The following is a 26,889-nucleotide window of genomic DNA, read 5'->3' as shown; positions in this document are numbered from 1 at the left end:
CCAAGGCAAAGGCCTTGATTTCAGCTCAAAACATTTTGTGCCGATGTTGCAATATGTTTCAAGATTCTTACCATTGTTCAGACCTCTGTTCTAGTTATGCCATTTCTGGGAATCTAAGGACATCATGTGAAATGCGGGCACATCTTTGTGCAAAAGACGTCCAGTGCAGTGTTATTTGTAGCAGTTAAAACCTAGACGTCTAGACTCATGAGAAATTAAAGAGGACCACACATGCAATGGTCTTGACTTCATAAACATTTTAGTAGCTGCATAATTACATGGAAACATGTTTGATACCATGTTAAATGAAAAGAGCAAAACTTTACCTGTAAGTAGTCATCTTTTTAAAAGATAAATAATTCTGGGGAAAGGTCATGCGAATACTGATGATTACAGGGAGAACTGGCATAACATTTTCCAGGTTAATTTCAATCGCATCAAAAATGTATGTAAACTTTTCCAAAGAAGATACACAAATGGCCAAAAGACACATGAAATGATGCTCAGCGAAATTAGTCTTAGGGAAATGCAAATCAAAACCACAATGAGAAACCACCTTGTACCCAATAACATGGCAAAAATAACAAAAATAATAATAGTATCAACAACAACAGAAAACAACACGCATCGGCAAGGACGTGGTGCAGTCGGAACCCTTGTGCGTTTCCGGGGGGATGTAAGATGGTGCAGCCACTGTGGAAAACAGCTGGCAGTTTCTTCAAAAGGCTAGCATAACATTACCGTCTGACCCTGCAATCCTACTCCTGGGTGTACACCTGGGGGAAGTGAAAGCAGGTGTTCAAGCAGGTGCTTGAATAGTGGCACTATTCATAGTGACCAGTGCCAAAGGGTGGAGATAGCTCGTGTGCCCATCAACTAGTGAATGGAAACAAAGTGTGGTGTGTCCATGCCAACAGTTATGAAATATTACTCAGCCACAAAAAGGAGTGGGGTGACTTGCAGAATGGACAAAGCAACAACCAAGGAATGGAGTGCAAATGCAGCTGCAGTCTGGATGAGCCTTGGAAATACCATGCTGAGGGAAGGGAGCCAGAAGGAGAGGAATCCATCCACTCATTTCCATTTACACGAGTGTCCGGGATAGGCAAGGCCCTGAGACAGAAAGCAGATTGGTGGTTGCCCAAGGCTGAGGGTCAGGGAGCGGGGCCTGTGGAGTGACTGGTGAGGTCAGGGGTTACTTTTCGGGTGATGAGAGTCCTGGAACTGGACAGTGGGGATGGCGGTGGATGGATAATTGTGATGAACATGGCCAAGATTTTACAAAACAGGTTCACACACATGTAAGTATCATCACTATTGCAGGAAGTGGCAAAAGTCTAGAGGTACCTAAATGCCTAACCTAAGGGGCCCGGTTAAATGAACAAGGGTGCACACTAGAGGGTTACGTTGTCATTAAAACTTATGTCACAAGAGTTTAATGACAAGTTGTTGATACAGTTCAAAGTAAAACAACAATTCATCTTCTCCACCCAAAGTATGTATGTGTGTATAGATATATATTCTAGATATATACAAAAAAAATGAAAGGGACCTACATCTAAGGGATAGCTACTGAGTTCCGAATGGAATTGCATACACTTTTAATTTTCTCAATAATAAAATAATAACACTAATAATTATTTGCTAAATCTCTTGCAAAATATCAGGCACTGTTCTAAATACTATCCATGTAAAAGTTAAATTAAATTAAATGCCCTGTGAACGAAGCTGACTACCTTCTCCAAGGCCACATGGCTGATGAGTGGCAGAGCTGGGATGCAGACCCAGGGCGGCAGAGCCCGAGATCCTAACCGCAATGTTGTAAGATCTTTTTGTTTAACCTTAGATTCTAAATTTTCTATGACGACCACATTTGGTAATGTAAGAGGAAAGAAAGCTATTTGAAAAAAATTTTCAACCTATCAGAAATTGTACACACTGTCATTATTGCGAGGAAGAAATGTGAATATTAAAAAAGTCTCCTATAAGTATCGCAGGTTCGATTCCCAGCCAGGGCACATGCCAGGGTTGTAGGCCACGGCCCCCAGCAACCGCACATTCATGTTTCTCTCTCTTTCTCCCTCCTTTTCCTCTCTAAAAATAAATAATTAAATCTTAAAAAAAAGTCTCCTATATGTTTAGGTTTTTCAAATTTCCTTTATGGAATATGAATTGCTTTTAAGAAGGAAAAGAAAAAACCTCCCAACTAAGGTAGAACAAGACATGGTGTCAGACGCTTAAAGCAATGCCCCAAAGAACAAGTCCAAGGATCCTGCGGATTCCAGCCATAAAACAGCCTACTGCTTGTGAACCAGAGGTAGGAGGGCAGGGCCCGTGGCCCCCCCCCGCCCCACCCCACTGCCGCAGCCATGAACTTGGCAGATGGGACGGAAGGAGGGCGCTCCCACACCCTCCTCAGAGCAGCATCTGCATCCTTACCCTGCAGGGCTGCCTCATGTTCTCCCTCCAGGACTCTGCGCTGCTCCTCCAGTTTCTCTCGGAGCTCTAGTTCCCTCTCCTTCTCCACCTGGGGGTGGGGGTGCAGAGCTGGGTGAGGCTGAGTAGGTGCAGGTGCATCAGGGCCTCACTTACGCATTCACTGACCACTAGAGCTATGTGGAGCCAGGTGATCAGAGACCCCCACCCTCCCCCCGTCAGACTGATGGAAACGTGCTCATAGCGGTGAAAGACCCCCAGACACAGCAGGCGTGGCTGACTGCCTTCACTAGGACCTAGAGGGGGCGTCCCAGGGAATTATCCAGGTGGAAAGGGATTTAGGAGTCTTCTAATTCTGAAGCCCGCTCAAGGTAGGAAGCCCTTCTACTTTGTTAGCATTTCCCCAGCTTTCTGTGCACACACAGGATACAATGAATCGTAGGCAAGCAGTTACAGATATTTGTTCAAGGATAAAGAACTCCCTACTTGGAAAAAGGAGCAATGGATACCACAACAATAACATCAAAAGCTGGTCCTCTTTCTTGGATTTTGCAAGGTGAGTGGAGCAGGAGGAAAAGGGAGCGCTTGGGGCTTACCTGTTGTGCCCATTTCTTCTTGTCCTCCTCATGCTCCTGGAGAATCCTGGTTATATCCTTCTGGTGCTGCTCAGCCTCCTCCGACGCACACAGCTGGACAGTTGTGGCTATAGGTGAGAAAGCAAAAATAATAAAAATAAATAAATAAATAAATGAATAAACAAAGATCACACTGACCCAAAGTGGGGTGATGACACCAGCAGAGAGAGTGGGAGGCTGGGGCCCAGCACCCTAATCTCGGCCTCAGGAGTGGTTTCAGCGGGGGCTGGGTCTCCCCAGGCAGCCCCCTGACCCCTGGCCTTGCAGACCTCCTTCCGTACAGGAGCTCGTGGTCCCGTGTTGCCCTCCAGGGCCTACAGCAGGGCTGGTAACTGACAGGACAGGTTCAGCCCATTTGCACTACCCAACACTCCCCCCACCCAAAAAAAAATTACTTGCTGGTGTTTAGTGACTGGGCAGCTTTTACTTAACACAGATTTCCAGCTTTTGTGAAGAAGCCAGAGAGCTGCAGGGTGTGCCTTTGTGTCAACCAGGAGCTGGGGTCGGGGGGCAGCTATCTCCCACCCTGTCCAGCACGTGGCTCTCCCGTTTGCCACAGTCCCCACCTCTCCCTACTGAGGTGTGGATAAGGGGTCCTCTCTGTCTTTGGCTTTACCTGCAGGGGCCTGTGAGTGACCCTCGACTTTAGCATTTCCCCCGCCGGAGGGTGAGGAGCTGTGTGAGCAGGAGGGAGACACAGACAGGAAGTCTGGTCCTTGCTTAGAAAAATCCCAGTCAGGCCCCGCTGATGCCACTTGGAGTCTGACAGGCTCTGCGAGCGACCTGAGGCAGCGACCCATCCCCTCTGTGCCTCAGTTATTCAATATGTGAAATCAGGACAGTAACAGTACATTTCCCGTGGGGTTACTGAGATAATTAAACCAGAAACAATGACAACAGGAAGACAACAGCAGCAGGTATGGACCACTGAGAGCTCAGCACGCCCAGGACCATGCCTGCTCTGCTCCAACTGCCTCACAGGTATCACTCACATAATTCTCACAGCCACCCCACGCACGTCACAGGCGAGGAAACTGAGGGACGGAGAAGTTAGGCGATTTGCCCAAGACCTCCCAGGCCACCAGTGGGGAGAAGGGCCATGAAGCCACACGAGCTGACCCTGCAGCGAGCTCTGCTGACTGCCACCTCACTCCCGAGACGGCGCACCAGGAGCCGTGGGAGTGTGCCAGGCGCTCGGGAGTGCTCGGTGCTCTCTGCTGCCCACCGCGTGGCTTCTGAATGTGCACCAGGGCTCGAGACCAGCGTTAGAGGCCAACACCAGTGCTGCTGGCATCGTTATTCGTGTTGGTGTTATGATCACAGACCGCCCCAGGCGGGGTCTGGCCAAGGGGATGGTGAGAAACGTGGGAACAGGGACCACTGAGCGAGAAGTCACCACTGACCCCGGCCAGTCCATCTGGATAGAGGAAGAGTGAGTCAGTGCCCTGGGTCCTGGTGGACAGCAGTGGCCAAGATCAGAGAGCCCCACGTCTCACAGGTCACTGAGCGCAGGGCCCCGAGTGTGAGTCCACCAGACCAGTAGCAGACTGGTCCCCAGTGGGGAGAAGCTTATTCAGAAACGACGTCATCATTAACAATGCAGGTTCTCCAGCCCCACTCCCAGAGATTCCGATTTCACTGGTCTGCGGTGGGGCCCCAGGATCTGTGTCTTTGATGTTTCCCCAGGTAATTGTTATGTACAGCCGGGCTAGAGAAACTCTGATTTCTGGGCCAATTGCTTATCTGGTACTTGAACTTCATCTACAATATCCCTGACCGCCTCCAGGCTGTAATTAAACACTTTCGGAGGTGCAGAACTCATTCTATTACTAGGCAGTTCTGATGGTTTCAAGCCAACCACCACACAAAAAATTCTTTGAGATTGGACTGAATTCTGCCTGCCTGTTCCTGCTACCTTGAGGCCCTAGCCGTGACCTTGGGCTGACACCGTACAAGGCTTTTCTTCTCCATTGAGGGCACTTTAGACACTTGGACAGAACTGCTGTGTTTTTACTGCAACATCTTCTTTCCAGGTAAAACATCCTCTTTTCCTTTAACGGTTCCTTACAGGACCTGGTTTTCAGATCCCTCATAAGTCTGTTTTTCCTTTCTTCCTTGTACACTTTCTACTTTTTCTGGATTCCTCTGAAAATGTACTTTACAGAAATAAACTCAGCACTCCAGGTGTGGTATCAACAGCCTGGAACAGGAAAGCCCTGGTCAGGAATATCACCTCCCTGATTGCAGGCACAATACTCCTATTAATGTGACCTATCTAATAGCCCATGAGATAATTAAGTAGATATATGACCTTGGTTAATTATAAAGTAGAAAACCTCATGGAAGGTATTTATGGAGCAGGCTACTCACCTGTGTCCCCATTGGGGGGACCCAGTTCCTGGGGCTCTGGTCTGGGCGGCTGATCTGGTTCTTGGCGTCTCTGGAAGAAATGGCACAACCATGAGGTGGAGGTAGAGGGTGGGGGAGGTCATTGTGAGGACAGATGCTGCAGCAGGTCTCTTCCAAAGGCAAGGTGGGACTTCCGACTGTGCCAGCCCCGCAGGCTGCCTCCCTCCCCACCCCACGGCAGCACTCCCTCTGCATGGGGGGGTTCCCAGGGCAGGGCCTTGCGTCACGGCCAGGGAAACCCGTGTGAAGAATCTGATGTGGGCTGAGCACTCTTTAGATTCCTGTGGTTTGTCTCCTGCCACAAACCACGGGGCCCTCCCTACCCTCTCCTTCCTTATCCCAGGACTTGGCCAGACTTGGGCTTTTACCCTCACTGTAGTTATGACCTTGAGGTACTTCCCAACCTTCACTTCAGAGAGAGTTCCCCTTTCTTCTCAGGGCCTGCGGCCATCACAGCTTCCAGCCAAGTTTCCCCTAAAGTTCTGTGGTGTGGGGAGCAGAGCATCAGAAGTCAAGGCCATGGTTTTACCTGCTTATTACCCGTTAGAAGGGGCTGCTTCCTCCACCAATCACAAGGAGGCAGAAGTACTTTCCTTGCCCCCTGGGGTGAGACACTGTAACGGGATGTACCAGGCACTATGCTGTCGTATCTGCACTATTTGTCTAATCTGTAAAGCAATCCCGGGAAATGGGAATATTCCCAGTTTAAAGATGAGAAGGCAGGTTAGGACTCCATCAAGGCCGATGAGGGGGTAACTGGCAGAGTCAGGTATTGGAGCCACACCTAGTGGGCCCTCTAACCAGTCTCGGTCGGTGCTGGTTGGATCCGCCAAAGGACAGAACTGGTGGGTGCAAAGGGCATCCTACACCACAGGGTCAGTGGCGCCCAGATTTTCAGTTTTCCCAGGTGAGCAATATTTTTAGTAGGAGAGTTGAGATGGATTGACGAGCAAGGATGCTGAAAAAGATATTGGTAGACTATCATTCTCGATTCATAAAATAGAGGATGTTTTAACCTTCCAAAATACAGGAAGGCAGCCCCGAGGCCACTTCTCCCAGGAGAGTGGATCGACATCCTCACGGAACGGTGCGGACATGCGCACACCTTTTACTTTCCCGTCTCACCCCAGAGCGGTGAACATTCGGTCCCGGCCTGGCACTGACCACGGGGCCAGAATTGGGGTGGAAAAAGTGTAAGCTCTTTGTATACTTCTCGAGATAGTCTTTAAAAAGTAATAAAAAAGATAACCTAGACCTCATTTTGGGAAACTTGAAAAAATAAGTCAGCCCATAAAAAGGCTGTGAAAATGTTCAATTGTGAATAATCACTGCAAAAGAAAAACTTTATCAAATTGTAAAAAAGTAATTATTAGCATAAAAATTATTAACAATTTCATGAACTCAAGAACCACTGAAATGCTGCTAGAAAGCCTACTTCTGGTTGGGGAGGGAAGATAAGAGAAGGCTTCTAGAACATTCTGTTCCTGGCATGGTGTGAGCCCCCACCAAACTGAGGGAGGCCAGGTGCCTCCCCCAGGCCCTGGTGCCCCAAATGGGCTCAGTGGCCAGGCGTTGCTGACAACGGAGTCCTCGGTCCACCCCATGAAGACTCAGCCCGCCCTTCCCAGGGGAGAGGGAGGGGCCCAGCCCAGGCACCAGCCAGGGAAGCTGTCAACACAGGAATCGGGAAAGTGACAGGAGCCAGCCTCTCCACCCTGGGCTGGAGGAAGGAGGGAGATAAACATAAATGGTTGTCTCATCCCTGTTGCCGCCACTGGCTACACTAATCTGGGCAATGTTTTCATGGAGTGAGAATTCCTAAACGCAGTCAAGGCCCTTCCTCAAACTTGGACCAATCCCTTTCCTCCTTTGCGAAGCGGCAGCGAGGAGGTCTGCTTTAACCCATGGCCCTCTGGATGTCAGAGACTAGAGTGGCCTGAGCAAGAAGTTTGGGTCGCCCGGATCTGGATTCAAATCCTAAAGCGGACACTGAGTGGCTGTATGATGTCCCCAAGCCTTGGCTTCCCCTGAGGTTGGTTTAAGGGTTAGATGAGATAAGGCACCTGCAACACCTGGCACATCCTAGGATCGAAGCACGGCCTAAGTTTGCCACTTCATATTTGAAAAAGACGGCAAGAACACAGACTGCACAGGGCTTTGGAGATTGCTCAGGCTGCCTTCGGCCTCAGGCTGCCCGAAGTAAGATCACAAAGCCCATGAGAAATCCTCTTCTTCCCGAGAAGCACCATAGAAAGGGGGAACTCTCCGTCACTAACTGCTTCCGGGTCATAGGCAGGACGCCACCTGCCCCCAAGTCCCCAGATCCCGCCCAAACCACCCCCAGGACCACTCCTTCAGAAGGACATTCTAGGCTCGTCAGTCTGTCCTCAGTTTACTACCTCCCTCCTCCTCCCCATTTTATTTTTTTGAGTCCAGGTAACATTATGTAAGTGTCAGGAGTACACATTTAAATGGGATATCTGTGCACACTACTAAGTGACCACCACTGTAAATCGAGTTTGCACCCATTGCCATGCACTTGGCCCCTCCCCCACTTCGCCCCCCGGGGCCCCTGCACCTCTGGTAACCACCAACCTGTTCTCTTTATCTAGGAGCTTTTAATTTTGCTTTGTTTATGCATTTGTTTTGTTTTGCAGATTCCACATGTAAGTAAAATCCTACGGTATTTACCTTTCTCTGTCTCACTTATTTTACTCAGCACAACACCCTCAGGGTCCATCCATGCTATCGCAAATGGCAAGATTTTTTTTAATGGCCAGGTAGACTCCATTCTATATATGCACCCCAATTTCTTTACCCATTTATCCATGAGTGGAAACTTAGGTTGTTTCCATATCTTGGCAATTGTAAATCATGCTGCAGTGATCATAAGGGTGCAGGTATCTTTCTGAGTTGGAATTTTTGCGTTCTCTGGATAAACACCCAGAAGCGGAATAGCTGGATCAGTTTCGTAGTTCTTTAATTTTGTGAGGAATCTCCGTACTGTTTTCCATGGTGGCTGGCTGCACCAGTTTACAATCCCATAACAGTGTACCAGGGTTTTCTTTCCTCCACCTCCTCTCCAACACTGGTGCTTTCTTCTCTTCCTGGGAATGGCCAGTCTAACAGGTATGAGGTAATACCTCGCTGTGGTTTTGACTGGCACCCCGATAATCAGTGATGCTGAGCATCTTTTCCCACGCTTGCCAGCTATCTGTATGTCCTCCTTGGAAAGGTGTCTGTTCACATCCTCTGCCCGTTTTTTAATTGGGCTATTTACTTATTTTTATTATTGAGTTATGTGAGTCCTTTATATACTTTGGAGCCCATTTTCTTAATATTTGAATATTTGTAAGCATCTTTTTCTAATTGTAGTGGCAGCAATATATATGTGTATATATATACACATACACATATATTCAGTATTGGAATATTACATTATTTTCTTATATCTTAATTTTTCAAGTATATTATGAACATTTACTACATGGCATTAAATATCCTATAAAAAACATTAATTTTACTGACTTCAGTATTACGTCCTTATGGATGAATTTAATCAATAATCTACTGTCGATTATTTAGATTATTTCCATTTTTCAATTCCCAAATTATGCTTTAGTTAATGCACTGATGTATGAGAGTTTTTTACACATCTAAAAGCACTTGTTCTACCCTCCAGAAATGCTGCACCAATGAGCTCACCTACTCACAGCCCACAAGGCCAGTTTCACTGCACCACGGCCAACATGGAATAGTATAACTTTCCTAAAAATGTGGGCAACTTGGCCAAAACCAAACCAAAACACCCTGCTGAGCCCCAGCACGTGCATCCATGTGTTCATGGCCATCCCATGCTGCCAAAGATGCCCCGGCCTGGCTCACGGGCACCCCTCGGAGAGCGGGGTTTGGTTCCAGGCCACCACAATCAAGCAAGTCGAACCTTTGTCCTGGTGGAGGGCGTTGCCTTCAGTTTGTAAAAACGCAACATCTGCGAGGAGGCACACAGCGCAGGGCAATGAAACGCCTGCCTGCACAGGCGGCAATTCCTCAGGCTGCCGGGCCCAGCTCACACACCGTTTCTCCTCCATCTCTCCCCAGGACTGAGGCAGCTCCCACCAGCTCCAGCCTCCAGGCCCACGCAGACACCCATGTGAGGCCCCAGCTGGTCACCTGTGTTTCTCTTGGAGTCCAGGGGGCTCCCAGAGGACAGGGACCATTTGCAAAGCCCACTGTGGATTTGCCCCGTCAGGATGCCCAGAGCAGTATTTGCAGGCATGTGGCCCACGGGCCTGCTGTACTAGAACCACATGGTGCGCTGGCTTAACTGGACTCCCTAGGCCCCGTTCTAGACCTAAGAATCTGGGGGCAGTGTGTGTGCTGGGAGGCTCCAACCTCCAATCTCTTGGTGACTCAGGTGCTCATTAAAACCTGAGGATACATTGCCCAGAACTGAGTAGGCACTGATAAGCAACCACTGCATGGAAAAATCCCCAGGTGGAGCCTGACCACTTCCTCCACAGAGGTCATGGAACAGAGTTCGCCCTGCAGTGGGAGAGGACGGGACCTGGGAGGGAGACGACAATTTCCCGTCCAAAAGCCAAGAGCCGGGGGAGGCTGAGGACAGGGGTGGGACATCTAGACTGAGCTCTGGAAAAGGGATGGCAGCTGGAACCCGGGTTCCAGCTTTGTTCTGCAGCTTTAGGGAAGTCCATTTCTCTCTCTGGACCTGTTTCACATCTGTGATGGGTCTGGGTTGGAACAGATGTTCTCCTCGTCCTTCTGGACGCCAGGGCGGCCCTTCAGCTAAGAAGGACGCCTGTATCTTGGTGACACGTGCAGTTCTGGGGCCCAGGTCCTAGTTGTCGAGCAGACCAGAGCCCTGCCCTGTCTTCGGCCTGAAGCTAACCTGGTCTGAGTGGGACTCGGTTGCCCAAAGTGAACACAGAGCCAGACACAGTGGGAGGACAGTGGCCCGAGCTCGGGAGAAGCCAGACAAGTTCAGATGGGGCCTGGCAAGGCCCCCTAGAATAGGTTCGCACTCTGGAGGGTAAACTGACCAATCGGAATGCGTCCAAGAGGAGCCGACAGGACGTGGAAGGAGACTCCAGGCCAAATTATAGGAGGGACCGTTAGCAGAACAACAGTTGGTCAGTCTCAAGAACAGTCAAACAACCGTGGCAACTCTTTTCAAATCTCTGCAGAACAGCAGCAACTTCTAGCCTGTGGTCCACAGTCTTGGAGAGCAGGGTTGTGCCAAGGACTAGGAGGTTCAAGAAGTTTCACTTCAGCATGAAGAAGGATTTCAGAACTCTCCCAAACGGAAGTAGGCTGCCTCATTAGAGGGCGGTATATGGTGGTGATAGTGAGCTCCCCATCACTGGTAGCATACAAGGAGAGGCAAACTTCATTTTGCATGTTGAACCAAGGGAACTCAGAGAACCCTCAGCTCCAACAGTCTATAATTCTACAAGGTATCCCTGATGCTCAGCAAGTAAAGATTTCTGGTGAGCATGAAGTGTTTAGCTAGTGCAGATGGGGCGTAACAACCACCTGCATTAACAGAGCCTCGGAGGGCTCTGTTGAGTGCTATGCTGCACTTTGGGTGAATTTCCATAGTTGTACACTCCGGGGGAGACTCCTCCACTTCCCTCGAATCCCAGGCCTCACCGGGAAAGAATGAGTAAGGCAGAAACTGCCTAGCTCTTCCTTACCTCGGGAACCCTACTCGACGGAAGCCGAGAGTAGCCCTAAGGACGGCTCAGCCTCTCCTGAAGACACTGACCGGCCTAACCTTGCTACAGGGACCACAACTCCACCCCCTTTGTGGGACTTCGAGGCTTTGTGCATTTCTGAGGGAGTGCTTTGATTTATGTCCTCAGTGATCCGGCTTAGCTTACAGAATTTACTTACTGAAGCCACGTTGAGAATTCACCTAGGTCCTTCCCTGTCCCCATAAAACCACAGCCCTGGCTTCCCTTGGCGCAGTTCCATCACATCCATCTTGACCCAGAAGACAGGGTTGCAAGGACCCCTGAGGTCAGTCTATTCCAATCCCCACCTCCTATTTCCAGATGGAAAACGTGAGGCCAGGGGAGCAGAGGCTTAATGAGAATCCAGAATCAAGGTGGAGCCTGGAGGCCCTTCCGTTTCCTTAGTGCACGTACCAGACTGATCCAAGCAGCTCAATGCGTAGGGGCCGGGTGATTTTGAGCCGCCAGGGACTCAGGTCACACCCCACTGCAACATCAGAGCTGCCTTTCCGGTGTCAGGACTCAGTGTGGGTGGGGCCAGTGCCCCATCAGTTTCAGGATCTGAGCAACCACAGTCAGAGCCCATTGGCTGAGGGTAGAGGCAGGAAGGAGGTGGGGGTGGAGGCCCCAGGGGCCCCCTCCAGGGCCTTGGGCGGAGGAAAGGCAGGGCCTAAATGCTCAGGGCTGTTGAGAAATGTTAGTGTTCACACCCAGATGACAGAGGCTCAGACAGAAGAACGCCGTAAACACAGGCCTCAGTTTCCCCACCTCTAAGACGGGCAGAAGAATTTTGCCAAAGCAATGCCTGAATTTGATTTGCATTTTCACATTGTCAGGGATGCTTAAGATTTGGTTCAACGCCTTCTGTTACACAGTGTGGCATCAGCATCCCCCACTGCCTGTCTGAGGGGGCAGACCAATGTGGCTACACCACCCACGTAAAGGAAAGCACGCCAGGCTGTACCACTCAGCTGTGCTGGGGGCACCGCCTGTTGTGGGAACACCTGTGGTACCCCCAGAGCACCCCGAATGGGGGGCTGGGCGGATGTGGTCTCCACTGCTCCTGCCTGTCTGATTGGCTGATGAGGGAGAGGTCAGGGGAGGACAGAACCACGCCCTCTGAGGCACCTGCTGAGCCAGATCAGGGCACACGGCTGTGAAGGCCTTGTGTGCAGGGCCCAACCCCAAGTTCACACATGAACAGGCTGAGGCCTAGTGAAGGGCTCTTCAATAGACCATATTCTTCTGCTTCCTCCCTGGAGCCCACCTTTTCCTGTCCCCTATCAGCTTCCCGGGGTGCCTGCCAGTTCCAATCGCCTTAAAGGGCCAGGAGCTGGCAAAAGACTTGGCACCATTTCTGGCATTTGGGTCAGCCTGGCAGGCAAAAGGACTCTGAAGGAGCAGGACAGAAAATGAGGTCAGTGGCAGGGGTAGACGAGGTCAAAGATACACTGCCAAATACTGACCTGACTCCCCAGCCCGACGGCAAACTCCCTTGGGAGTCCAGGGTTGAGGCCTTGGCTTGCCACTTGCTTACTGTGTGACCTTGGGGAGTATCCTCCCCTCTCTGGGCTTCTGCTTCCTCCTTTACGTGGCAGGGGGTGGGCAATGGGTAGGTCAGAGCCCTCTGGGTCTTGATGCGCTGTGGGTGCGGAAGAAGGGGCAGGGTGAGGTCGTCCTAACACCTCGCTCTCTGTCAATCCTGGTGTTCACTTGGGCAGGCCAGGGCTGGCGGTGCAGTGCACTCAGCTGTCAGCCCTGCACGAAGACAGCTCCTCCGAAGGACAGGCATGGTGGGGCCTAGTCAGGAGGGCCTGGGTGGGGGTCCTGAGCCCTCGCCCTGACCCCCTGTCCTGGAGCAACCCCGTAGGGAGGCACTAAAAGGGAGGGCCTAGAGCAGAGGATGACAGCTCAGTGGCCACCTTCCAAGTTCCACAAGCATGCTCACCTCCCTGCAACGGCACTGCTGGCAGAGAGAGCCCGGCAGCCAACAGTGAGCATGATGGCGCCCACACGATGCTCAGGGAAGGGCCATTTGTTGTAGGGAAACACCGGAAACTGGCCTCACGTCCATAACTGGCTTGATACATGGAGCACCGTCCGATGTTATTCCCATGTTTGAAAACACACAGCAGATCTTTACATACAAAGATGGAAAAGTTGCTCTGGCCAGTGTGGCTCAGTCGGTTGGGGTGTTGTTCCATAAACCAAAAGGTTGTGGGTTCAATCCCCAGTCAGGGCACATGCCTAGGTTGTGGGTTCAGTCCCCAGTCACGGAATGTTTGAGAGGCAACTGGTCAATGTTTTTCTCTCAGGTGGATGTTTCTCTCCTTGTCTATCTCCCTATCTTGCCCCTTCTCTCAAATCAATAAGCATGTCCTCAGGTGAGGATTTTCTTAAAAAAGGGATGGTAAGGTTGGTAGAATATCAATATGCAAAGTAAATGGTTTCTATTGGTACCTAAACGTCCAGGAAAACACACCTAGACAAGTGCAAATGGATGACAGTCATCATTTCTAAAGGAAGGACTACTTAAATTATGGTCAATTTTGGTTTTACTTGAATCCTGAAAATGCTTAAAACAATAGTGTATTCAAGTTCTATCTGTACAAAGACACTAACAGGAAAAAAAATGCCTCTCTTGGCACTGCCACGCGGCCGAGGTGGCCGTTCGGTCGATGGGAAAGCGAGGCCCAGAGACGGCGTGCCCACTCACAGCCCGCTGGGGACAGAGGCAGCAGTGGGGCCCACTCCTGGCTCGCATTCCAGGGCTCTTGTTCCTGCAGAGGCTGCAGCTGGGCCCTGTGGTCCAGTACGATCTCACCTCACCTGGCTCATACCCACAAAGCCCGTTTCAAATGAGGTCATATTTACAGGCTCCGGGCGAACAGGAGCGTCGGAGGGGCGCTCTTCACCCAGCACAGGTGACTTGTCTGCCGCCAGGCTGCTTCCTCCAGGAGGGAGCAGGGGGTCAGGCTGCCCGGGCAGTGGGGAGCCGGCCGGGAGGCCTGCGGGGCTCACAGACTCTCAGTGACAAAGAACTCCACCTCTGGGGGAAGACACGCTGAAAGTAGGTCAGTCTGTACATGGCTTACCTGGGGGGAGGGGGAGCGTGGACGGGGATGGATGTTTTATGCATTGTATGGCATTTGGCCTAGTTGTTCTGGAAGATTCAGATTTGACAACAAAAAAGTGACACATGATAAATGATTTTTAGGGATTAGAATTCACTTGCCGGGAGAAGGATGGCTGGTCTTCGGGTAACAGACAGATTTAGACCCATCTGCGGTGAAGACGGGTGGATCTTCTCTGCTCCTTCTCGTCTCCTCCCCTGCCCCCCGCCCCACAGTGGGCTCATGGCCGCTTCCCTCCACTCACTGCCAGTCCTGCTCCCTGTCGGGCCCTGTCCCCTCAGGTTACCCAGGAAGGCGCACAGTGCCCTGAGGGTGGGGGACACTGAGAGGACAAAGTACAGGGGGTGGAAACCCCCAGTGCACCCCAAAATATCAGAGCCAGGACTCGGGTCATCTGTTCAGACTCTTCCTTTTGTGGGGGGGTCCCCTACTCTTTCCAAGTTGATTTTTAAAAAATCCTCACCTGAGGACATTTTTTCATCGCTTTTTCAGAGAGAGAGGAAGGGAGAGAAGGAGGGGAAAACAACATCAAGGTGAGAGAGAAGCCTCCCGTTTGCGCCCAGACTGGGGACCAGCACCTGGCCCGAGGATCGGGCATGTCCGGACCGGACACTGCACGCACCCACGCTGGTGCCCAGACTCAGCAGCCTGGGTGTGAGCCCTGGTCAGGAACTGAGCCTGCAACCCTTTGGTTACTGACGATGCTCCAACCAACCGAGCTTCACGGGCCAGGGCTCCCAGGTGACGGACAGTTTGAACGTGACCGTTCGTGAATGTGATACTGATACCCATCAGGGCTCCCTTCCAGGCTGAGTCCGGCTCTTGTCACCAGCTGACCTAGGGACTCTGAGATGTCAGGGGGCAGCCCCTCCCACCGGGGCGTCACCATCCTGACTTGCCGGCCTCTCAGCCACTAATTTGAAGTTTTATCGTTTCTGCCCTTTTTATAATGACAACAACAAACACAAAACAAACACAAGTGCTGCCGTGAAGCACGGGCCCCAAACTCGACACCAGCGGGGGCAGAGATGAAGTCCTTAGGTGACCGGGGCACAGCAAGCGGCCAGGGCGCCTACCCTAGCCGCCTGGGAATTCAACTACAAAGGGAAAGAACAGAATTGAAAACATGTACACGTGCAGAAAAGGTGTTACCAAAGGTGCATCTCCAAGGCAAACAGGACCGAAACTTTTCTAATGGGTTTGATGTCACCGAGGGTACAGGCGTTCCTTCATAGCACAGAAATCCGGTTCAACCTCCCAAGGTTTCAGGGTGCATACGTGTGGAAGCCTGTATCCGGGTTAGCGGGGAGGATTTGGGGGGATTATTTTTCAGGCTGGGCACAAACCGCTCGGAGGCCGCGTACTCACCCACGTCCCTGCGGTGTCTGCGGCAGAGGGCGCAGCCCCCAGGAAGGCAGCTTCCTTTCCCAGCCCCTCACCGCCCCGCCCTTGGCACGCTGAGTTACACGGTCAGATTTGCCCCACTCCTACTAAGCAGGTGTTACGGGCATGGCCTGTCACGTACCCCACTCGCCCTAGCACAAGGTCAAGTCCATCCACCTCCAGACCCAGCCAACATGCCATCTCCCTCGGGATACCTTCCCTCGTCCCCAGCTCTCCCCTCCGAATGCAAAGGCGCACTAGCCCAGAGTTAGGGTGAAACACAGGAATGCTCATGAGTAATGTCAACACCCACGTGTCCAACTGGTTAAATAAGTCACAGGCCAGCCACAGAACATTAGGGAGCCATTCAAAATCATGTCTGTGTGGACTATTTAACATGGGAGAATGCCCCAGCACAAGGCTGAGTAACTGAAACACAACCATGTAAAACAGTCACACTGGCATGTATTACACAGCAGGAAAAGGAATGACACTGAAATGTACAGAGTCTATCTCTTAATGATGGGATTAACAGTGATTCCTCCATTTCTTTATACTTTTCCAAATTTTGATATTCTGCCTCAAACAATGTAATAATCAGAATAATTACATGTTTGAAGTGGAATCCTAAATATTTGCTAGTCCAAAGCTTGCATCCCCTCTTCTATCCTTGCCAAAATATCATCTGACCTCTACTTGAACTCCTCCAGAGATGGGGAACTCACTACCCTTCTTCCTCATGAGAGGTAGAATCAGGCTTCCTTTAGCTTCCCCTCACTGACCACAGTTCTACCTTCTGGAGCAGCAGAGGACAAGGCTGTTTCTCAGGCCCCTCGGCAATACTTCAGAGGTTGGAAGGCAGTGGCCAGCCTCCAGGCCTCCAACCCCAACGGTCTTTCAAGGACATTAATGTTCCCCCGCTCCCACATCTCTGCCTGCCTTCCTTGGGTACAGTTTGGGCAGGGATGTCCTTAGAGTGTGACTATGTTTCCCTTATGCCATTACCACATTTCCCTCTTATCAGGGGTGTGCCGCTTGCTAGTCAGTGTATCAGGGCTGCTATTAAACACATTCTTTCATCGAACCTTTGGAACGACCCTTGAGCCAGGAGCTAATATCACGCTTATCTTACAGATGAAGAAACTGAGGCATGAAGAAGCCAAGGTCCTTCCACGGTCACTGGATGGATCCAGATGGAGCCAGGACTGAAGCAGCACAGAGCCCAGAGCCTCGCGTGACAAGTTAATACATGGCCACGTGAATCCAGCTCTAAAACCCCTGCCTGCAGTGTCTCTGGTTGAGTTGACTTCTACCCACGCAGGCTGTTCCATGTCACTCCCTTCTGCGTCTTTCCCTCTGTCCCACCTGGCCTGCTCCGTGGACATGATCACGAAGGGCTGCTGAGAGACTGACCCATCGAGAGCCTGCTGCCCGAGGCCCTGCTTTGGGAGCAGTGCTGCGCAGGTCCTCTGTCCGCCTGCTCAGGGCTACGGGGCTGTGGCCAGAGCAGAAGCCCTGGGACTGGGAGTTCAGACGGCATACCAGACACCTGCACAGAGGGTTGGCCATGAGGTACCAGGTGCCCCTCCCTGCAGAGGGGCTGGTAACCTGTCGGGGAAGGAAGGCCCTGCACACTCCTACAGGTGAGTCTACAGAAAATTTGTTTCCAGGGCCCCTCCTCTGTCTGTCTGGCCTTCTCCAAAGTCCTCCCAGGGGGCATGGCCACATCAGCCATGGTCTCGGCCAAGACAGGTACAGGAAGGACCACGTCACGCAGATAGTTCCTCAGTGCGCACCCCGGGTCTGCGAGGGATCCCCACACGTTCATTCACCAGGATTTCAACTGTCCCCATAAGGCAGTGACTTGGCCTCTCAGGAGTCTGGAACAGCTGGTCAGCTGAGACCACCAGGCACTGTAACAAACTCAGCAAACCCTCAGATCCTTGAACCCGGAGGGACTCTGAGAAGTCCTAGTGGTCAAGCCCCTGTCCCTAGCCAGAGTAGACCCCACTGAAAGCTCTGGTCTCATTCCTTGCTACCTGCCACCTCCACTCTCCATGACAAGCCCCATCATACTGAGCCTTTTTCCGGTTCACAGCCTTTGCTCAGGCTGTTCTCTCCGCCTTGACTGGGTAACTCCTACTAAACCTCCAACACACAGTCAAGGCATCTCCCCCCCTCCCCTGCTCCCCCACCGATCCAAAAAGCCTTCCAAGGCCGAATGAGCTACTCCTTTCACACGCTGGGCTAAGCCCTAGCCTGGCTCTTATTTGGCCCACGTCGACTCACGCAAACATTTACGTAGCTCCTGCTCTGTACCAGGTGATGAGCACTGGAGAGGGCGTGCAGAAGACCAGGCTCAGTCGCACAGCTTTGCCACCAGCTGGCTCTGTGACTTTGGACACATTACTCCTCCCTAAGCCCCGTGTCCCTCACCTGTGAAGTGGGGAAGACGCTGCAGCCCACTCAGCCTTACTTCCAGGGCTCTCTGAGCTCAGCAGGGTGTGTAAGCGCTCTGTAAACTGCCACTCAGGTTGAGTCACTGTTGTGGTGACCCGTCCCCCTCTAGTCTGAGCTCATTTTTGTGCATCTCATCCTCAGACTCTCCACGCTCACCCCCCACCAGGGAACTGGCAGCCCGTTGGGGATGGGCTTAGGAGCTCTGGGGCTGGCACCTGGCTGAGAGACTGGGTGTGAATGTGAAACAGGCATGAACTTTAAACAAAATCGACTTACAAGTCCTGTCCTACAGGGGCAGGGCCCTGGCATTGCCGGGGCGAGGAAGACAGGCCAGGCTGCTCTGAGGCAACAGGGTGAAGGCTTTCACGCCAAAGGGCTTTGGAATCATTAAGAAGCCACCAAAAGTGCAGGGTAGGTGCCGAGACCAAGGACCCTGGACCGGGGGACTGAATATCAAGGCTCTGCTCTCAGTTACTCTGTGTGACACCAGTCAAGACCCTTCCCTTCTCTAGGCGTCCACCTCCATCCGCACACTGGGCGCTTCAGCCCAGGTGGTCGCCAAGGTCCCCCCGCTCACTTGGGTAGTCTGTGCTGACTTTACTTGCTCTTCACAGTTTGGGGCAGGGGTCCAGGACAGACGGGGACAGCGGTAAGGCCCTCAGGAGGGCCAGGAGGCACGGGACCCCACGCTCACAGTGGTCTCCTCTTCCAGCCGGTGGAAGGGCCGGCCGGTACAGGGCCCTCCTTCAGCCTCCTGCCACCGCTGTGCGGATGGAATTCACCATTGGCCCACTTTGCAGACTGAGAGGTTGACACAAGTAGACAGAACACAGACTCTCAGACTGTTAGAAACCATTCTGCATTCCCCCCCTTCTCTGTATTGAAGGAGAAACTGAGGCCCAGAGAATGGTAAGGATGGTCAGGGTTTTCTTGGGGTCACACATCATGTTTGTGGCAGAGCCAGGACCCAACCCCAGGACCAATGTCCACCTATCGCCAGCTCGATTACAAGGCTCAGGCCTGGCTCAGGTCTGTCTGCCCACCACCCCTGTCAGCCGGCCCTGTGCTTCTGCTGATGAAGCCAAGCCTCAGTTTCCCTGCTGGAGCCAGGGAAGAAGACGTGACGGTTTCTGGGCCAGAGCTTGATGAGGTTTTTTTGCACTGGGAGTAAAGGAGGAGCCAGGAAAAGCGGGGGAGGTTTTGTACTTGGAACCAAAACTTATCTTCCCGGACTAGGCACGGGGCATGGCCACACAGGGAGCAGGGCGGGGACAGCACTGACTGCCCAACAGACTAAAAAGCTTGTGCTTGGGCACAAGCACAGCAGGTGCACAGAGGGACAGAGAGAGGCTCAAATTCAATGAAAAACGACCAAATATTCTCAAAGTTTGGGTCCTGTCAGGGTTTCCAGGGGGCTGATTATCAAGTTTATGGGACCACCTATTCCCATTTAGCTGGAGGGCAGGCAATAGGAGGAAAAAGGGCCAGGACTTGAGGGGTCCTCCCTTTTCCCTCCTCACCTCAGGATGCCCCCTAAGGAGGTTGTCCTTCAGGCTCTAAGATCTGAACCTTCTGGGCTTGTCAGACCCCAAGGGGCAGCTGGTCCCACTGTAAGAAACCTGAGTAGTGTCTCCTGGGTCCTAACCCAGCTCTGAGGCCCCTTGGGGGATCCGAAGGGAGGGAAGGGGAGCAGGCTGTAGGTCTCCTCCCTCTTTGGCCCCTCCCAGTTCCTCCACCCCCACCGCACCCCGGGGCAGTCCACAAGCACCCGCGTGGCTTGAAGAGACTCTAGATCAGCGATTCTCAAACTTTAAAGCTTACTGTCATCAATCACCTGAGCCTCTTGTTAAAAAGCAGGGTCTGTTTAAGCAGTCTGGGGCAGAGCCCGAGATTCTGCATTTCTAACAGACTCCACGTGATGTGGATGCTGCGAATCCGTGGACCACTCTGCGAGCAGCAGACCTGGAGAGGGTCTGCTTCGGAGACGTGGGAAAGCCGAAGGGCCGGGGAGGTCAAGTCACTTGTCCATGGCCACACAGCAAGCAGCCCCAGACCGGACAAGGGCATCTGCCACAGGCACTAGGGATTTCCTCACTCTGGCATTGGGAATTAGGTATCTGCCCTTCCCGGGCCCTGGGGCCGTGTTTGTAAACTCCGCTGCCCCGCGTGGCTCAGCCCCGGGCCGGGGGCAAGAGCGCCGCCCGGCGGAGCCTTCCCCGCCTCCCTCTGTGCCGGCCTCTCGCAGTTCTCCGCCCGGCGCCCCGGGCTGCCCGGAGCGAGCCCGCGGGGCCGAGGATCCCCTGCAGCAGAGCCGCTCCACACTTCCCTTCCCTTCCGAAGGCAAACTTCTCGGCCGGCGCCCTTTACCTTTTGGGGGGCTTTGCAGCAGCTCAGCCTGCTGTGTCTGCAACCCATTCTCCTCCGGGGGCTCCCGGACGCCGCCTCCCAACTCCGGGGCCCCCAGAGGGCCCTGCCGTCCGGGCCCCGCGGCTGGGTCCGCGCCTGCCGGCCAGGGCTGCCGGCGAGACCATGAAACTGAACCTGAAAGCGCAGACTTGAGCCCTAGCGGCGCGGCCGCGCGCCGTAAATATCCGAAGAGCGGGACCTTGAGAAGCCCGTGGGGTTCGCAGCTCCACCGCTCGAGGCAGGTGACTAGAAAGAATTCTTGTAAATGTAAATGATAGGAAGCCCCGGCCAGAGCGGAAAGGATCCCTACGAGCAATGGATGCTTTTCTGGGTCCTCAGCAGAGAAAACGGCAGGAAAAAATGAAAACAATTTTTAAAAATTCAACATAACAGCTGCCATTTATTGAGGGCTGTGTCTGTCCCTGCTTCTTCATACATATTATTTCTATTTTTTGTCATCTCCTTGCAACAGAGGTGTTATTGCCTCCATTTTACAGGTGAGGCTCAAAGATGTGATTGGCCTAAGCTCACATAGCTAGTAACTACCAGAGCCCAGGTATGACCCAGTGTTAACCCCAGAACCTAAGCTTTAAACCATCTCCTTACAAATGCATAATAATATTAAGTTTGCTTGCAATGTGCCCTCACTTGTGGGTGGAGAGCTCTTTGCAGCTCACGAGCGTCTGTGATATTCGACTCTATCTGTTTTGGATCAGTGATGTCCCTAAGAACAACTTCGTGGGAGCGGGGTATAAGGGGACTAAACGGTAATGGGAAAAATATAATAAAGATGTTTAAAAAGTAAAAAAATGTATAAGCCAATTAAACATTGAAGAACAATGAGAAAAAAAAAAAAACCCAACAACTTCGTGAGGCAGGCAGGCATACGCAGTGGGAATACGGAACATAAAGTGCCAGGGCCCGGGGGGAAAAAGGCTTTTTATCTGCCCTCACTGTGTTACCCGCTGAGGTTGCTAGGAGTGGCAATACGGGAAAAAGACACCTAACTTTGAAAATCAGTGTGCAGGCATGTCTGTGTGTGTATTGGGAAACCACAGAAGGCCCAGAAGACACTTGGAAAGGTGTGGTGATGAAAGGGACTTGCAGTCGAGAGTGGGGAAAAAACAGGAGACCACAAAAGAACTTCCCCCTGCACAGAGTGTAAGACCAGTTGCAACAGGCTATCTAATAACGAAAACCAAGGACACAGGTGGTGTTAGGTTCTTGGAAGTGTGAGTAACACAGGATGGTGGTTCACAAAATGTGGTCCCAAATCTGCAGCATCAGCACAACTGGGGAACTTTGTTAGAAATACAAATTCTCAGGCCCTACCCAGACCTGCAGATGCTAAACTCTGGGGCTGGGTCTCAGCAACCTGTAGCTTCCCAAGCCCTCCCAGTAATTCTGGCCCATGCTAAAGTTTGAGAGCCACATGTAGGGCGGGCTAAACAGATATTAAGGAAAGAGTGTCTTCTTAAATTAGCAATGTTTCTTGAAGCAGTGCTTGTGATTTAATCAAAACCAAAACCAACAAACAAGCCAAAAACCGAAACAACCACAACATCCAAGAAATGAAACTTGGTTAAATAAATTATCATTTATCCATAAAGATAGAATGTCATGTAACCAGCAAAAATACTGATGAGGATAAATGTTTTACACATTATAAAATGTAACAAATTCATTCTTATTGAAAAAATCATTAGTGACTACCTCTGGATGGTAAGTTTTGGGTGTTTAAAATTATTTTCATTTTCTTATACTAAAAAATGAGTATGTACTTATTACCATTGTAAAGAATTACAATGGGAATTAGTATTGTAATAATAGAAAGATTTTTTTAAAATATGATTTTTAAACCCATGCATGAGACTGAGGCTAGTTTTTCACCAGGAAGCCATGGGTAAGTCTGTGAAATGCCAAAGAAATAAATGACCGTGAATTAGCTAGGTAGAAAAGCAAGGAAAATGGCAAAATGTGGAGAGGTCATCTTGAACCAGTTGTTTTTCCTTTTGGAGAGTTCCCCACCTAAACATTGAAAGGCTGAAGTTTCTAAATTGTTCTCAAATTGTAACGTTAACAATGGAAATCAATAATCTGGGCTGGTGTGTGGGAACTAGGAAGGTTATTCTGTTCCCGGAGCCCTTTTCTCAAGTGGTCTGGCCTCCAGCTTCCCTGAGCTTTGTGGGAGACTAGTCTCAAGTTCCCACGTTCATACAACTTGCTTTTTTGATTATGTGCTTCAAAGTTTCTGCCTGAGAAAATAACTCTAAGGAGTTTTTTGGGGGTTGTTTGTTTGCCTTAGTGACTTGACTTTGAATATGTTGCTAATGAACTTTGAGATTTTCAGTGGTTGATGTACCAGTTGGGTTAGGTTAGGTTTTGCTGCAGTAATGAAAAGCATAGACATCTCAGTGACTTAACACAAGTGAAGCTAGCTTTGGCTCACACTGCATGTCCAGCACAGGGGCAGTGGGCTCTGCTTCACTGCAATATTCGACACTGTCCTGTATGCAGCCATCTCAGCACCAGGGCTCCAGGGTTGGCCAGGGCAAGAGAAGAGAGTGCACGGAGAACGGTGCATGGAGTCTTCAATGCTACCACTCAGAAGTGACACCCATGAAGTCCACTCACATTTCATTGGCCAAAGTAAGTCACACAATCATGCCCAACTTCAAGGTGATGGGGAACTGCAATGTGTTCCCAGAGGGAGAGGAGAACCCCAAACAGTGGTGAACAGCAGTAAAGTCTACCACACTCAGATAGCAATAAGCAGATACTATGATGTGCCCATTTCTTGGACAACTTGGGTGAATAACTCATCCTGATTTAGCATCAAAAATCCTACGTCCCAGGAAAATCCTAAGCCCTAGGCACACTGGGATACTTGGTCATCCTATGGGCAAGGGATACTGAAGATAGAAGAGAAGAAGACTAAGTTCTTGTCCTTGAATTAGTTATAAGCTGGTGGGTTTTTTTTTTTCTTTTACATTAGACTTATGTCTAGGAAAAGATGGGAAGCAATGCATAACAGGTTATAAAGCTAAGCTAATGTTAAGTTATATACTCCATGTGGAAGGTATTAACATTAAAAGGAGATAAGGAGACCATGGTGACCGCGGATGGGGAAGGAGGACTTCCTGGAGGCATATATTAAAACCAAAGGACATTTATGCCAAAGGGAATCCTAGAATCTCAGGTTGGGATGGGATCTGATGCTTCTCTTCTGTCGCTCGCAACCCAAATCTCTTTTATAACTTCCTTTCTAGGTATTTGTGGAGCCTGTGTCCAAACACTTTCAGCGATGGGGAAACCACTACGTACCTTGCCGTATCTAGGGAGGAAGGAGTAGTTAGTTACAAGGAGCAGGAACAGTGCGAGTCAGGTCAGGGTAGAGTGTGGAGGTTGGGGAGGGTGGGGAATGAAAAATTAGTGTTTGTAGCTCGGTTGCCTGTAAAGGGATAAAAGTTGAGGGCGGGGTGGGCTCTCTTGGGAAAGATTGGAAAGAACAGCACAGGGATTATCCAGAGCCTATTCCTTTAGAAAAGCACAATGTGCCCATACATAAGAAGTTTTGCATAGAATTTCAGGCAGTTCAGGGCCCTCCCCTGCGATGGGGGCTCTGTGTGGATCCCAGGTTAAGAATCTTTCAACTCAGCGGTTGCTAAACATCTTTCTAGCCCCCAAAGCCTTTTCTGTTCACATCCTTCTTATTGAGCCCAACTGCTCCCCAAATGCGTGTTGTCTGTGCAGAGTGTCTTTCTCCACCACCCATCTCTGTGGGCTATAATTCTACCTGTGTGTCAAACGGCAGCTCAAATGTCCCCCTTCCGAAGGCCTTGCAGCACCTGTTCTGTGGTTCTCACAGCACACTTGGCAGCCTTCCGCGGAATTACACTTGTTTGTGCGCTCTGCGCGTCCTCCCTAATGGGCTAAAGGTTACACAGCTCTGTCTCCTCCCTCCTCACCCCGCCCGATACTTAGGAGATTGCGGCAGAGATTTCCAGTCACCTTGTTCAATTTTCATTCTTCCCTCTTCCTTAGTTACAGAATCCTGATATTCTCTGAGACAGCAATGTGCTGGGCCAATTATCAGGCTAGTTACCCAGCTTCCCTTGCATTTGTGGGTGGCCAGTGATATGTAAGGGGAAATTATTGTAGGCGCTTCCAGGAAATCTTTTAATAGGAGAATGGCTCAGCTTGGAGCAGGGATCCCCCTTTCCTTGTGCCACACCCTGCTTTTCCTGCCTGGAATACAGACTTGATGGCTGGATTCCAGCAGCCATTTTGTTATCCTGATCAAAACAATGGGAAGTGCCTTGAACTCTGATGAATTTATGGAGCCCCTATACCAGCGTTGATCAACTATTTCCTAACTTTTTCACATAATAGAATAAACAACAAATTTGTTTAAGACACTGCCATTGAGATTCTGCCCACCAGCAACAGAATGCAATCTTTAACCAATTCACAGTCACTAATTAAGTTTTGTTATATTGAATTGAATAAGAATAATTTTCTCTTAAAGACACTCAGCGTAGCCCCAAGCTTCAACTCTGCAGGTGGAAAATGAGGTTCTGCTGAGAAAGGTACCTTGGATTTGCCAGACTCTGGATGGAAATGTTGTTTTTGCCAGCTTCCTCTTGGAATATATGTAAGAGAAGGAAATGAGAGGAAACCGAAAATTGTTGCATCCTAATGCTTCTGTCAGAGTGTTGCAGAAAGAATGAGCAGGCTCATTGGCTTCAGAACCACCTGGGCACTGTTGGTTAAAAGGCGGTTTCCCTGGAGCCCTCTCTCCTTTCCCATCTATTGAACGAGGGCCTGAGGAATTTTCACACTAAAATGTGAGCCTCATTGGTAGCATGGTTGTGGTGGGTCATCTCACCAGGGAGTCAAATTGCTACATTAATTATACTGAATTGAATTAATGGGGGAGTCCTTTGAAAGGAGAGTGGAGTCTGAGTAATGCTAATTAGCAAGAAGCATCCCTGCCTATTTTCCCAGGAGACCTGTGGTCTGGGATTTGGGACTGCCCTGGGAGAGGTGGCAAGATTCACGTCACCCCTTTTCTTTATCAAGCAAGCATCAGTTCCTGTCAATAACCTCAGCTTATGTCCCCTCCTACACGCCCCCTCATGTCCCTTATCAGAAGACAGTGTGTGCACCCTCTGAATGTCCCAAGTGACATCCGTTCTCCACGCCATTTGGGTCCAGACATATTTGCTGTGACTCCTGCCTCAGGGAACCGCGGTCTCCGGCAGCCTCCCTTGCTCTCTGATTTGAAAAATAAATGGTTTTCCACCTTGTCACCTGCTATTTAACAGCAGTATAAGCAGCCCCTTTTCATCAGATAACTGCCCTAACCCGTCCTTTTTGGAAAATTCTGAGTTCCCTAACCCTGATACCGCCTTCCTCGCCCCACTGCGATGGATGCCTTGCCCACGTGCAGCTGACCAAAACGAGACTCCGCGGATGGCAAGGACAGGGACTGTGTTTTCCAAGGCAAAAACTGGAAAACATAATTTGACAAAGGAATTTATGACATTTACATTTTTTATTGACTTGACTTTGTTCATCCATTTATTCTTTGCCAGCATATTGGAATTCTGGGGCATCTGGATAGTTTGTGAGGGCAAGGAGGCAGAATATTTGTCAATGGGAAGGGCCCAGAACACAGGGGGATATACGGGTGAGGTCCAAGGCTTAAACCCTAAATGTCCACAGGGCTGGTGGGCACAGAGAGGAGGACGGGGCCAGCAGGAGATGGGGCAGGGTGCGAGCTGGGAGTCGCACGCCCTTCAAGAGGAGCACAGCGGGGCGTGTGGCCGCGGACGGGCGTTAGAAGGAAGCGAAGGTCTAGGCTGGCCCGACCTTCCAGTTTTTCAAGAGAAGCTAGAAATTGTTTGTTTTTTAATGTAAAATAAATCTCTTTCTCTCTCTTACACACACAGAGTCCTGTAGGCTAAACCAAATATTTACTATTTGCTGGGGATTGCATCACCTGTGATCCAGGTAGCCACACAATGTAACAAGAGGTTGGGGCAATACCATGAAAGCAAAAATGGTACCTAACTGGATCCGGGAGAGGAAAGGGAAGAGCCGGCTTTATGGAGGAGGTGACGTCTGAGCGGGGCTGTGCAGATGAAGTAGGGGCTCCAGTCTAGAAAGTGGGGAAGTGCGATCGATCGTGTGTGGGGTCAAGGAGGTGTGAATGGCCTTGTTGTAGTGATCATTTTGCAATACACACAGGTGTAACATTTTTAAAAAGGA

At 50.7% G+C, this 26,889-nt stretch overlaps 1 protein-coding gene across 1 annotated transcript in view; it reads right to left on the bottom strand.

The window, feature by feature from the left end:
• Positions 1–23,137, bottom strand: part of CCDC69 (coiled-coil domain containing 69) — a 32,361-nt gene extending 9,224 nt beyond the window's left edge. The window contains exons 1-5 of the mRNA XM_045822720.1: positions 23,066–23,137; positions 20,578–20,772; positions 5,442–5,511; positions 3,033–3,139; positions 2,440–2,527 (exon numbers count right to left, since the gene is read on the bottom strand). Of these exons, the coding sequence (XP_045678676.1) occupies positions 2,440–2,527; positions 3,033–3,139; positions 5,442–5,511; positions 20,578–20,772; positions 23,066–23,137 (532 nt within the window). The remainder of the gene's footprint in view (positions 1–2,439; positions 2,528–3,032; positions 3,140–5,441; positions 5,512–20,577; positions 20,773–23,065) is intronic.
• Between the last annotated feature and the right edge of the window lie 3,752 nt (positions 23,138–26,889).

The sequence above is a fragment of the Phyllostomus hastatus genome, unplaced genomic scaffold (genome assembly GCF_019186645.2).
Source record: "Phyllostomus hastatus isolate PE091 unplaced genomic scaffold, TTU_PhHast_1.1 phas_contig_150, whole genome shotgun sequence".
Lineage (NCBI taxonomy): Eukaryota > Metazoa > Chordata > Mammalia > Chiroptera > Phyllostomidae > Phyllostomus > Phyllostomus hastatus.
This window is presented reverse-complemented; position numbering and strand designations above follow the sequence as displayed.